Below are 13,757 nucleotides of genomic sequence, written 5' to 3'. Positions count from 1 at the left end.
TGCAGTTTTAAACCACTATTCTTAAATTCATTCATAACAGTTTCTAGTTTTTAATATTTTCACACACACACGGAATTGTAAGGCATTAGAATGATAGTAGCTGTATTTTTTCAGACATTTATATGGAAATCACAAAATATTAAAATATGTCACATTAAGTAAAAGACTGAGCACTTTCTCTTGGTCCTAGAAATAAATTATAGTCTCACAGGGAACCAAAACTGACAATGTTGTAATGCTCTGTTGAAAAAAGTAGTATTTCAAACATAGAAAAGGGTTGGTACCAGTAGGGAGGAAGAAAAGTGTGACTAGGGGCTAACCTAAATCATGAGAAACATCTGAGTCTTGAATCCCCACTAACATAAAATACCTGTTTGAGTTGTTTTCAGTAATAGCTGTTACTCTCTTCCAAAGACAGCCCATTTGAGAGGGAAGAGAGGGAAGGTCTTAGTATCTATTAGAAAGCTTCCTACAAACTACCTTTCCAGCTTAATGTTCCAATACTCCCCTAAGTAAATTGTAAACTTTTATGACTATTTTATTCTTCTATATATGTAGTTCCAACATTTGAAATGCCCTCCTACTTGAATTCAGTCTATTTCCTTAGAACACAGCTCAAACCTCACTTTCTTCCTTTCCTTACCACTCCAAATGGAACTTTTCCTAATCTAATTGCTACCACGTGCAATTATCAAACTGACTTCTGGCATTTCTTCTTTCTTATGGAAATATTTGACTCTTGAGTTGCAAACAATGTAATAATAACCTCTTTCACATCATAGGCAGAAAAGTTTCTTCTTGAATTTTAAATAATACCTAATACATTTTAAAAACAGTTTTCTCTTAATTGTACCAATAAAATTATACATATATATTCCTATTAAGTGCATGGCACTATATAACAGCCACTTAAACACTGTCTACTTTGTATTTTTAAAATGTTTTTCAAAGGATAAAATATAACTTACTTGGAATACTGTTTCAGTTCTTCTGAAGTATCATCTACCAGGTCACTCTGCTTTGCTTCGTATGCCATTGAACGATAAATCTTACAGGCGACTAGTGCTTTAGCCATTGATTCTTCACCATGCTGCCATAAAAAACGGGCCATAACCTGCCTCTTCATAAGGCAAGCCCAAATTAACAGTTCATTGAGTGGATAAGGAAAGCGCTTGGTTTCTGGGTCATCAATATCTACAATTTCATCTTTGGTTCTTTTCTTCTTTCCTTCTTCCACAGCTGTATCAATCTTCAAAGGAAAATATATATTATAAGGGTCATTATAACAAGGCCACATGACATTCATGTTAGTGAAAATTTTTATAAAATATCCTTTTTATTCTTCAACATCTTCAACTCTCCTCACTGTTCTTTGACATCATATAACTGCACATAACAGTATAAATTCTAGAAACTTGATTTTTATTATAGCTCATAATTCTTTTTTTAAAAATGCTATTTCAACACAAATGTTTTTGTAATAAAAGTTTTCCAAGATAAAAGAAAGGGACTAAATAGTTCAACTAATATCTGATAAAATACAATTTTAATAAAATAAAAATTTAGATAATACCTTCGTCTTTCATGTTCTTAATCAAATAAAAATGGAATGTAAGGAGTCAGTTAAACATTTATCAAAACATTTTTAAAATATGGTTATTATCATAGCTAAACATAAAGAACTTAACAGAATCATTAAGTCACAATGAATACTTTGTATATGGGAAAATGTAAATTCAAAGATACAATATATCCAAAAACAAAAGATAACTCTTACTAAAACAAGTTGTTTTTTATTTAACAATACAAAATCAAAATCCAGAGAGGGTAATAATTAAATCAATATACCTTTGGTCGGTAGGGCTGTGCTGTTTTAATGAAATGATTATGTCTCATTTTTTCCTTTTTATCTGCTCTATTGCCAAAAGATTCGTGATTCTTTCGCAGCTGAGGAGTGCTGCTGGAGGTATTTCGGCCAGACCTCTGAAAATAAGAGATTAACTTTTACAGATTTAAATATGCTGACATGTTATAAAAATTCAAGAAACAATTTTTATGTATGTGCGAATGTGTTTGTGTATGCGTACACATGAAATATGATTGGTTTAGGATTTTGATTACAAAATATTTCTAATTACTCTTAGTTGAAAATCTATTTTTAAGACGTTACTTTCACCCTTCTAATGTAACCAATTCTTAACACTTAAAGTGTATGGGTTAACTCTAATGCAGATATACAGACTTTCTCCAAATTTTACATACCCGATTATTTCCACCAAGACTATTATATATTAATCGAAAACGTTTCCGAGTGTAGGTACATCTGTAGGTTCCTCCCATGAGATATTCAATAACAAGTCCTATATCAATTAGAGTGATCTTATATCCTGGAGGAAGATTTCCCTGGAAACAAAACAGTTTTAAATAGATAGAATGGTATTTCCCAAGCACCATGCCATGCTTAGGCCTACTGTCCACAATGACAAATGTTTACTTGTTATAAGCAGCTGGGGCTGGCAGGAGCCATCTTTACAGGAGAAGGTAGTGATCTGTTTCTCCATTTCCTTTTGTAAGAAGAGAGGATTCTGAAGTTTTGAGGTCTCAAAGGAGTGGCTTGGGACAGAAGTATAAAGTAGGAAGATAATTTGATCTCTACACAACCCTAATAGCAGACACATAGAGGCAAAAGAACTGCTGAAGAGCCAAGTATTACATTTTCATTGGGGTACATATCATAAATTGCACTTTCTTGCAAAAATAATGCTGTAAGTGTTGGTTATGTTTCCAGACTAGCTCATAAATACTAACAGGTATTTTTTAACCAAAATTACACTGGCTATATTATAGGTTACACAAATTTTTATAACCTTGTCTAGGACCTAATTACCACTTGTAACAATATTTAGAGTTAAGACTTCATTTCCCCAGGGCAAGAATTAATTTACAAATAACCTTATGGAATATAAGCCATTTTTAAGTTTGTAAATATTGCCTGTTTCAGAATTTAAAAACTGTTTAATTTCATTAAATAATCTTAAAGGGGTTTAATCATCAGACGATTTATGTTTAATAACTAATTCTTCTTTCCTGCCATCATCATTCTTTCCATTTCTCTGATTATAATTTCATGAACCTACCATTATTTAAAATATTTATATTTTTAATATTTTTATTTCATCTGTGAAGTTTCTAATTTCTAGGTAGCTATATTTTTGGAATCTCAAATTTAAAACTAATCAAAATACGTACTTCCATCTTAAATATAAGATTTTTGGTTTTGTTTTAACTGAAAGCAACCTCAAAATATGCTTCATGATTGAGGATGACATCTATGATATTCTTCACTTTTTAAAAACCTGACAAGTACCATTATGATATCAGCCCACTTAAGTGCAAAATATTTAAATTAAGGAAAATAATGTGAATTATCTAAAAAAAAGTCATGACAAGCAATTTCTCAAACTATACTTATAACTCTCGAAAATCCAGCTAGCTAATTTGAAGCAGAAAACATTCAATTACTACCTTTAATTCAGGATTTATCACTTACGGAAATAAAAAAAATTGGGTTTTTTATTATTATAGCCACCAATGTAAGAACATCAATATATACCACTTCTCATATTTGTTTCCAGAAAATACTGTACTTCTTTTTGCTGACCCACATGAGTTAAATCATAATGCAAATGTGTTTTAGAAACTCCTGGTCTGTAGGTCTCCCCCATTACTCAAGCTTTCTTGGTAGGGGAAATCTTTATTTTTTAGAAATCAAATTAATGTAAAACATCCAAAATAGGCAAATCCTTAGATTAACAGTTGCCTAAGGGTGTGGGGTAGAGGTGGAGAGTAAAGAAGGAACAGGAATGGGAAGTGACTGCTAATGTGCACACGGTCACTTTGTGAGGTATTGTAAACGATCTAACAGTAGACTGCAGCAATGGTTGCACGATCTGAGAATATAACAAAAGTCAATGAAATATACACATTAAAATAAATGAATTTTATGGTATGCAAAATACATCTCAATAAAGCTATAAAGAAAAGCACATGCAAAAAAATCAAATTAAAGAAAAACATTTTAAGTATAATAAAGACAGTTCTTCCTATGAGATGCTAGTTTAGTATTAAATAAGTTAAAAAAAAATAAAAACAAAAATTGGCATTTCTATTTTAAGTTTTTGGTTTTTTAATAGTGCACACTCTAGGTAGCAAGTAAAAGTTTGAGTAAATAAAGAATTCTAGAAAGAAAGCATTTTAGTTTAGAAACTTAGAAATATATACATTTAAATCAAATATGAATATAATTTCACCAAGAAAAATAAAACTGTATTAAACACTAGTAATTTAAATGTCTATAAAATGTTGACAAATGCTTAAAACTATTAAAATTCACAAAGAATCCCAACAGGAGAAAAGAGGAAAGACTGCATTAATTTAGTCACCAGAGAATGATTGTAGACCATATGACAGTTACATATTCAGTCACTACCAATACTAGATATTTTTTAAAAAGGGAGAGAACATTTCAGCATTTTTACTGATAAAATCTTGCACTACAATCACCACTCAGTGTTTCCCAATTTCCTTATTCAACATCTTTTAACACTGGGACAAAGTTCTCTGAACACAGAGAAAGAAAACACATTCTATCAATGATCTTTCTTTTATGGACCAATGAGCTTTATAAGATTCACTACATTCTATCTTGGATGACCAGAAGCTCAGGAAACTTGATCTTAACTTCATAAACTTTTCTTTTTCTTGATTTCTAGTAGGTTATGCTCTTTATTTCTTTTTTATGACAAATTTAGTCCTTATTTCATCTTGTTCTAAAAAGTGTCATTTTATTGCTTTCTTTCTCTTCTGTTTTTCCTTCTTTTTTTTTTCTTTTTTTTATTGCTGTCTTAAAAATGTATTTAAATAATTTTTTGGAAACAGATGAAGTTTAAGTGATTTAAAAAAATATTTTTTTAAAAAACAAAAATAATTTCTTACCTGTTTGACATCTCGAACAAGATGAAATAGCATTGGATTAGTTGGACCTTGTTTCTTTAGGGAGAAAAAATTAGAGCAAACTATTATTTTTCTTCTAAAATAACTTAATTTCCTTTTTGGTTACTTATAGGACTTTTATAAACCTTCTTGTACAAACTATACTGTTTTGGAGTTACGTCTTTAAGTTCTGTTCAAAAAGTAGAACAAAAAAGAAAAGGATATAACCATTTCATATTCTCATATTTACTGTCAAAAAGATTAATGATTTCAGCACATCACTAAATCGTTATATAAGTTTTTGATTTATAAAAGTCATGTCAACACTGCAAGCTTCGCAATTAATATCTTAAATTTAAATTTACATTTCTTACATTGATAATGGAGATATACAATCCCTTTCTCTTGTTAAAATACCTCGGGCCGGCCCCGTGGCTCACTCAGGAGAGTGCGGTGCTGGTAGTGCCGAGGCCACGGGTTCAGATCTTATATAGGGATGGCCGGTGAGCGCAGACCACACTGTGCCAAGGGTTGTAATCCCCTTACCGGTCAAAAAAAAAAAAAAAAATCTGTTCCTCTGTTTCAATCACCGATCATCAAGTTGTATTAATATTTTAAATATTTTGAGTAACAAATTTTTTAACAATTACATATGCTATCATTTCCCCATTATCTTACTTCTCTTTTTGTATACTCTTCACGTGGACTAATCACAATAGCATTCTGTATTTCAAAAAAATGCCTAGGAATATCTCTCCCCAACCAAGAGAGAGGTAGGTACATGGCTCAAAAATGTATACTTCTAAACACTTTAGGCAGTGCTTTGACTCACCTGAAATTTATTGCAATGAATTCAATGTGTTACAAATCAAGAGACTTATACTCAATCCTTTAAATCATATTGTTCAAAAGAATTATCAAATGAGATTTAACCCTACCAGTGTGTTAATTTTTTATATGAGAGGGTATTATAGTAATCAATTCAATCTACTCTGCGACTTTGATCACATCTATTTGTTAATACATTTTCAAATATAACTGGGTACACCTACCATTATTTCTTTGAAAAAAAAATTACTTTCTTTGATATTCTTGGCTTTCAAATTCTACATAATATCCAAGAGGGCTATAATTGACATTGCATATAAATTACATTTTATCTTACTTTACCTATCTTCCTTTTTTAATATTTAGTCTATCCACTCAGGGGCTGTATTCTCTCTGCCCATTCTTTCCCTTACGTTAACTTTTAAAAATAAATGTGTCTTCTAAGTTAATATGAAGTATTTAATACATTTAGGGTATTAGGAAGTTTCATTGTAATTTTTCTAACAGTATATAATCACATAGAAATGCACTTACAATTTTTAAAATTCTATTTTATCTTAAACCATTAAGTGTTTATCCACTAAAAATGAATTCTTAGTAAAAATATATATATATACTTTAATACACCCGAGGACACCTGTGGACACCTGAGGTCCCCAAGACTCCTTCAGGAAATCCATGAGATCAAAACTATTTTCATAATAATATTAAGATTGTATTTGCATTGTTTCACTATCATTCTGTTTTCAATGGAGTTTTCCAGAGGCTTCTTGATGTGTGATATTGTGGGATTAAATTCAGAAGCAAATACCCAGCTGTTTTTATGAAACCAGTCATTAAAGAGATTTGCAAAAATGTAAAATTGTTTTACTCTCTTCACTAATTGTTTTGTTTTCTTTAAAAATGTATTTATGTTAATGTATATTGAATTTATTATCTGTACTTTAATTCAAATTAACAAACATTTAAAAATCTGTTTTACATGCTAATATGGTAACTATCAACACACATAAATAAAACCTCTTTAGAACAGCTCCTTGAATCCTCAATCATTTTTATGTGAAGGAACCCCAACACCAAAAAGTTTGAGAACCATTGCTTTATCACGTTATAAGCCTTTTAAACTTTTAAAAACTGTATCAATAATTGATGCTGAAAGTAAATATTATCTTAACAACTTCAAATTATACAATTAAAAAAATTACTTGCCTTGCTAACAGGACCAATTTTTATTTTTATTGTTTTATATTTGCTTTACATTTCAGGAGTAAACCTTACTTCAGCACAATGAATAATCCTTTTAATGTTTACGGCTGTTCACTAGAGACAGGAGAATGCCAACAAAGTTCAATGTAACTGTGCTAGACACTATTAAAGAAAAAAATGGGGGAAAATAAAGATATAATCCCTATTGAAAAGAAATACACAATCCACAGGGGAAAATATAGTTGTACTTAACTATGCTACTGGACTTCATGGAAGCAGTGGCATGGCATTTGAGCTAAGTTCTAAACAATGAATAAAATTTCCATACATCAGGAGTAGCTGGAAGAAAAACAAATCAGCACTATGTAAATAGTAAATGCTTTTTTTAAAAAGCTTATATTTTTAGGAAATAGTAGGTAGACCTTGTAGTTGAAACACCTAGTATTTAGAGAGGTGGGGGAGGAAAAAAAGGCCAAGTGAGAAAGGTAGCTGGGAGCAAAATATAGAGATTTTTGAAAATTAAGATAAGGGTTTAGGTACTATTATGTATATATTGGGGAGCCATCAAAGGTATTTAAACTGGGGAAGGATATAGTAAAATATGTCATTACAAAAATAATTAAAGAAGTGATTTAAGAAAAGATTACAACAAGATTAGATTACCAAAGTAATAAAGTATAGAGATGACTGAGTAGTACATAGACATTAGGAATGAAATGCAGAAAAATAGGTAGAAAAAGATGAATGAATAGGCACAGCTTTGCAGAGAAGTCAAAGGTAGAAAGCTAGGATTTGGTCACAGTGTTCCTCAAAGTATAGCTCAATTAAATTCATACTAGTAACATGGAAAACCACTAAGGAGGGTAGTATTTACCCTCTCCAATGCTAATGACATGAAATTTGAAATGAAATGAGAAAAGCTTTGTGATGGGAATAACAAGTCTTCAGGAGCCCTTTACAAGAAATATGAAAAACAAGATGTAAGCTAATAGGGGGACACCATAAGGTCAAAACCATGAGTGTAAAAAACAAAAAGGAGGAAAAGGCAATGTTTAATTTTTCCATTAGACAAAAGAGTGAAAAGAGGATAAGCACCCTATAAATTTAACTTTTTTTTTTTTTGGCAGCTGGCTGGTATCAGGAGCCAAACCCTTGACCTTGGTGTTACAAAGCAGTGCTCTAACCAACTGAGCTAACCAGCCAGCCCCAACCCTATAATTAAGAAGTTGATCCTATATTTAAAAAGGGATGAGGGGAGGGAAAGGGAGAATAGGGCTGATAGACTATGTCTCTTTCCTGTGTGGCTACGGTAATAGGGAAGGACTCCAAAACACAGGGAAAGGGTTTCAGACTGCCATACAACCAATCCATACTAAAACTGACTATAATTTTTCCATATAACCAAGCAAGACATTTAAGTCTTTACCAATAGGAATGGATATGTTCACGTAAAATGATATTTCCAAAAGATAATAAAACTTGGTAAATAAAGAATTTTAGCATAGACTTACAGTGTTGTAAAGTTCTTCTAGTCTCGGAATGGTAAGGAATTTATGCATGCTTACTCCATTTTCAATAAGAAGTTTTACAAATGCAACTCTATCCATTACAAGAGCATCAAGCATAGCTTGTTCCAAGGATCCAACCTAAAAGAGTATCAAAATTAATAAATGTATTTCACATGTTCTAATTATACAAACACTTCTAAATGTAAGTCCTTAGGATTTACACCTATTTGTTCCCAAAACAAATTTCAGAAAGTTTTAGAACAAAATTAGAAAGATGCAAAATAGTAACAGGCTAGACTTAAGGTAGTAAGGGAATAGATAAAAGACTTCTCTAGAACAGTATTCCCCAGAGAATATTCTATTAACACTATTGCTGTAGGAGATGAAGTGTTATTTGGGGGAAAAAAACCAAAAAATCCATCATCAATTAAATTTTGGGGAAAAAATACCTTAGGGCAATGATTCTCAACATTTAGGTTTTTGGGGGGGATCATTTCAATAATTAGGGGCCATTACTAACATTTAATGGGTAGGGTCAAGGGATACCAGAAATCATGCAATATGCTGGACAATCCTGCTCACAAAGGAACTGTCCTACATCTGACGCAACTTTCTATTATCTTGTTAGATGCTCCTGAGTAAAAAACCAGTAATTCTGCTTTACATGTGAACACAAAATATTCTGTTATGGTTTTTGTTCTATGAGGAATTTTCCAAAAATACAACTACTAAAGTCAGGCTAGATTGTAATTAGTTTTCTTTAGAACTTTAACAGAAATTATTCACCATTAGGTAAAAATCACATTTCTTGACAGCAATACAACCTGTCATTTGAGTATAATATAACACATTTGTATTGGTCAGTATTTGTACCTGTCCTTTGTATATTTTTAGAGCCTATTTTATAAACTTTTCAACAGACTTCCTAATCAAATACTGGCAAATTAGTGGAGACACATGAAAAATAGGGATTTCACTGAGTATCATCAATAAAGATTGTTTTAATATCTCTTATTATTGCTTCTGGTACCACAGAATTTTGGTACCAGAATTTTGGTACCACATATGAAAATCTTCATGGCAAAAATCAATATCAAAATTACTAATTTTTAATCGGTTATTTTACAGTCTTGTTCTGATCTGTCTTCAGAAGTTCACTACACAACTACATAACTTTTCTATGGCAGCTTGTATTATCATTTCTTTCTCCTGTCTATTCTTGGTTTCCATCACCTAGCAAAGGATATGGTCTCCAAGATCTTTTTTAAGTACATCCTGATGAAATGGATGACTTATACATGATGTGATTTCAAGATATAACGTATGTTTTCCCTATTTTTTCACTACTCTCAGTTCTGTCATAACAAAATATTTTGACATTACACTTAAAAATAAGGCCTAACTTAAGACGATGGAATATTCATTTTCTCTACATCAGCAGCCTGCTATTTATCACGACATGTTATTCCTGTTTTACTTAAGATTATTTCCTTCTTATCACATATAAATAACTCTGATTTGTTATTACTTATTCTAACATTAACAGTCTGAAGTTACTCTCGGTTAACTCAGTTGGTTACAGTGTGGTTCTGATAACACAAACATCCAGGGTTTGACCTCTGTGCTGGAGAGCTGCCAACACACACACACACACACACCCCCCACACACAAAATTACTTTAGTGCCCATTTGGTCCTCTCTCTTCTCTTTCCCTGTTCTGTACCTGTGAGGGATGTTCTTCTGTTTCTCACAGTATTCAAGTTACCAAGATACCTGTTATTAGTTTGCATGAAAAACTGTAGCATTTACAGTGATTCTATGTATAGTAAGTGCAAGCACTTATTACATCTTTTATGTTGCCATTCTTGAACATCTTCACACTAAAATATTCATTTTTTTATTATAAATCACTTTTCTTTGTCTTATTACAATTAGGACATTATATTCATTTGTTTTTTAAAATTTATTTTTGTAGTATTTATGAAATTTCATTTTAGCATAATAAAAGGTGGCATAACAAAATTCTTGTTTTTAAAAAAAGAGCATTCTATCAGATTGGGTCTATAACCGCTGCCGTAGAAAAACAAAGCTTGACTAAATTTTCATATCTGAGAAAAAAAGGTGCAGTTAAAAAAAGGTATCTGCTTTGTAAGCAGCATTTCTTCATTCACTCAATGCATACTCAACTCCTGGCAATCAAGAAGGAAAAAAGTAAAACAATTATCCTGTAAACTCTAAGTTTAGCAAGAAGCACAAAATCAAACAACTTTACGCAGAACAAATCCATGAGAGAAACCACATATACACATTAGATGAAGCCTTCATCTAAGCCTTCATATATCTGAGGATACCAAAAATTCAATGAAATTATTCAAGGGAATAAAAGGTTGGTTTACAGTTTTGAGTTTTGCTACAACTGATTAACATCAATTTCTTCCTCTGCAGTACCACAAGGAAGGGAAGTAACTAAATTAATTTTTTTTATTGTTATATAAGAAATACATTCCCATGGTTTTTTTAAAAAAAGTCAAACACCACAAAATGTTATAACTTTTGTTTTGTTTTCTTATAACAAAATAACTTTATCTCTTCTAGCCCTCATCTCTCCAGACATATCCCATGTTAACAGTTCTAAAAAGGCACTATATCACACAGAACATGTAGATATGCATGAATAGTACATTCATAGAGAGAATTGGCCACAATTAAGATTATACTATTGCAAACTTTCTGGAAGCTGCTGTTCACATTAACTATGCTTATAAAAATGATCTAGCTCATCTAGGATGGCCAATTAGCTCAGTTGGTTAGAGCACAGTGTTATAATGCCAGGGTCGAGGGTTTGAATCCCTGTACCAACTGCCAAAAAAATTAAAAAATGAAAGATCTAGCTCATCTTCTATAAAGGCTGGTAATACTCCAAAATATGGATGAACATTTAATTTATCCAGCCTCCTACTGACTCAAACATGTAACAAAAATTTATCAAGGCTTTATATGCCAGGCTGTGAATACAACAGTAAACAAAACTGAAAAATACTCTTCCCCAAGTAAAATTGACTTTCTATGAAGGAATGTGCTTCAGTGCAATAAAGGCCATATATGACAAATCCACAGCAGTACCCTACTGAACAGACAAAAGTAAAAAGCTTTTCCTCTAAGATCCAGAATAAGAAAAGGATGTCTACTTTCCCCATTCTTATCCAACATAGTACTGGAAGTTCTAGCCAGCACAATAAGGCAAGAGAGAGCAGTAAAGAGCATTCTATCCCTATTTGCAGATGACATGAACATATACATAGAAAACCCTAAAGACTCCACCATAAATTACCAGAATAAATGAATTCAGTAAGTGGCTGGATACAAAATCAACACACAAAAATCAACAGTGCTCCTATAAGCTAAGAGCTGAAATAACTGAAGAAGAAATCAAGAACATAATCCCATTCACAATAGCTACCAAAAAACATGAAATACATAGGAGTAAATTTAACCTGGAGGTAAAAGACCTCTCCAACAAAAACTATAAAATATTGATGCAAGAAATACAAGAAGAAACAAATAAATGGGAAGATACTCCTGTTCATCAGCTGGAAAAATTAATATCATCAAAATGTCCATATTACACAAAGCAATCTATAGTTTCAAAACACAATTCCTATCGAAATACCAATGACATTCTTCACAGAAACAGAAAAAACAAAAATGTGTATAAAACCACGAATAACCCTGTACAGCCAAAGTAATTTTTCTTAAACAAAAAGAACAAAGTTGGAGGCATCACATTACCTGATTTCAAAATATACAATAAAGCTATAGTAACCAAAACAGCATGGTACTGACATAAAAACAGACACATTGACCAATGCAACAGAATAGAGAGGACAGAAATAAATCCATGCATTTATAGCCAGATGATTTTTGAAAAAGGGGCCAAATGGCCAACAGGCACATGAAAAAAATGCCCCAAATCACTAATCGTCAGTGAAATGCAAATCAAAACCACAATGAGATATTACCTTACTCAAATTAGAATGGCTATTATCAGAAAGACAGGGCTGGCCAGTTAGCTCAACTGGTTAGAGAGTGGTGCTGGTAAAACCAAGGAGAAGGGTTTGGATCCTGTATGAGACAGCTACAAAAAAAAAAAAAAAAAAGGTCAGAAAATAACAAATGTGGAGAAAAGGGAACTCTCCTGCATTGCTGGTGGGAAAGTAAATCAGTACAGCCATTGTGGAAACAGTATGGAGATTCCTCACAGAGCTAAAAATTGAACTACCTTATGACCTAGTAATCCCAGTCTGGGTATATATTGAAAAGAAATGAAATCAATATATCAAAGAGACACCTGCATTCCCATGTTCACTGCAACACAACAAGAGAAGGAATCAACCTAAATGCCCATCAGTGGATGAATGGATAAAAAAACTGTGGTATATATAAACAATGTTAATACTATGCAACTATTAAAGAAAATGAAATCCTGTCATTTGCAGCAACACAGATGGAACTGAAGACCATCATGTTAAGTGAAGTAAGCCAGGCACAGAAAGACAAATATCACATGACCTTACTCATATGTAAAATCTTAAAAAAAAGAACAACCAAAAAGTGGTTCTCACAGAAGTAGAGAGCACAATAATGGTTACCAATGGCCAGCGAGGAGGAGGTGCAAGGAAGTGGTAGATTAACGGGTACAAAGTTATGCTATCTACCCTAAGTGAATCAATGTACAGTATACTCATGCATTAAAACACCACACTGCACCCCACAAATATGTACAAATAAATGATAAAATTTTTTAAGAAGTAACATTACCAAAAATAAACAAACAAACTAGTCTGGGATCCAAAAATGTTTTTTTACTTTCCAGGAGTAGAAAAATAAAGAATAAATAGCTAAATGTATATGGTTTGTCATATCATGATAAATGCTAGAGAGAAAAAAATGGCAGGGAAGAACACATGATATGCTGCCATAGTGGGATGCTATTAACATCGGTTAGACAGAGAAAGTGTGAAGAGGAGACATTTACCAAGAGGCCAGAAAGGCTATGAGGAAGTTAGCCCATGTTGATATGGAGGAGAGAATGTTCTAGACTAAGAGAATAGCAAGGACAAAGCATGCTTGATATGTTCAAAGAACAGCAAGAAGGTCAACAAGGCTAGATAAAACACAGCAAAGGAGAGAGTAGTAGCATAAAAGGTAAAAGAGGCAGTAATG

General features: G+C 32.1%; 1 protein-coding gene across 3 annotated transcripts in view; it reads right to left on the bottom strand.

Moving 5' to 3' along the window:
* Positions 1-13,757, bottom strand: part of TRPM7 (transient receptor potential cation channel subfamily M member 7) — a 105,822-nt gene that overhangs the window by 45,442 nt on the left and 46,623 nt on the right. For 2 of the 3 annotated variants that reach the window (XM_063090966.1, XM_063090968.1), the window contains exons 12-16: positions 8,538-8,672; positions 4,996-5,049; positions 2,263-2,403; positions 1,849-1,983; positions 969-1,249 (exon numbers count right to left, since the gene is read on the bottom strand). In XM_063090966.1, the coding sequence (XP_062947036.1) occupies positions 969-1,249; positions 1,849-1,983; positions 2,263-2,403; positions 4,996-5,049; positions 8,538-8,672 (746 nt within the window). The remainder of the gene's footprint in view (positions 1-968; positions 1,250-1,848; positions 1,984-2,262; positions 2,404-4,995; positions 5,050-8,537; positions 8,673-13,757) is intronic. The other variant, XM_063090967.1, reaches the window with a different exon arrangement.

Source organism: Cynocephalus volans, chromosome 3 (assembly GCF_027409185.1).
Source record: "Cynocephalus volans isolate mCynVol1 chromosome 3, mCynVol1.pri, whole genome shotgun sequence".
Lineage (NCBI taxonomy): Eukaryota > Metazoa > Chordata > Mammalia > Dermoptera > Cynocephalidae > Cynocephalus > Cynocephalus volans.
Note: the sequence above shows the minus strand (reverse complement) of the source record. Positions and strands in the feature narration are given on the sequence as shown.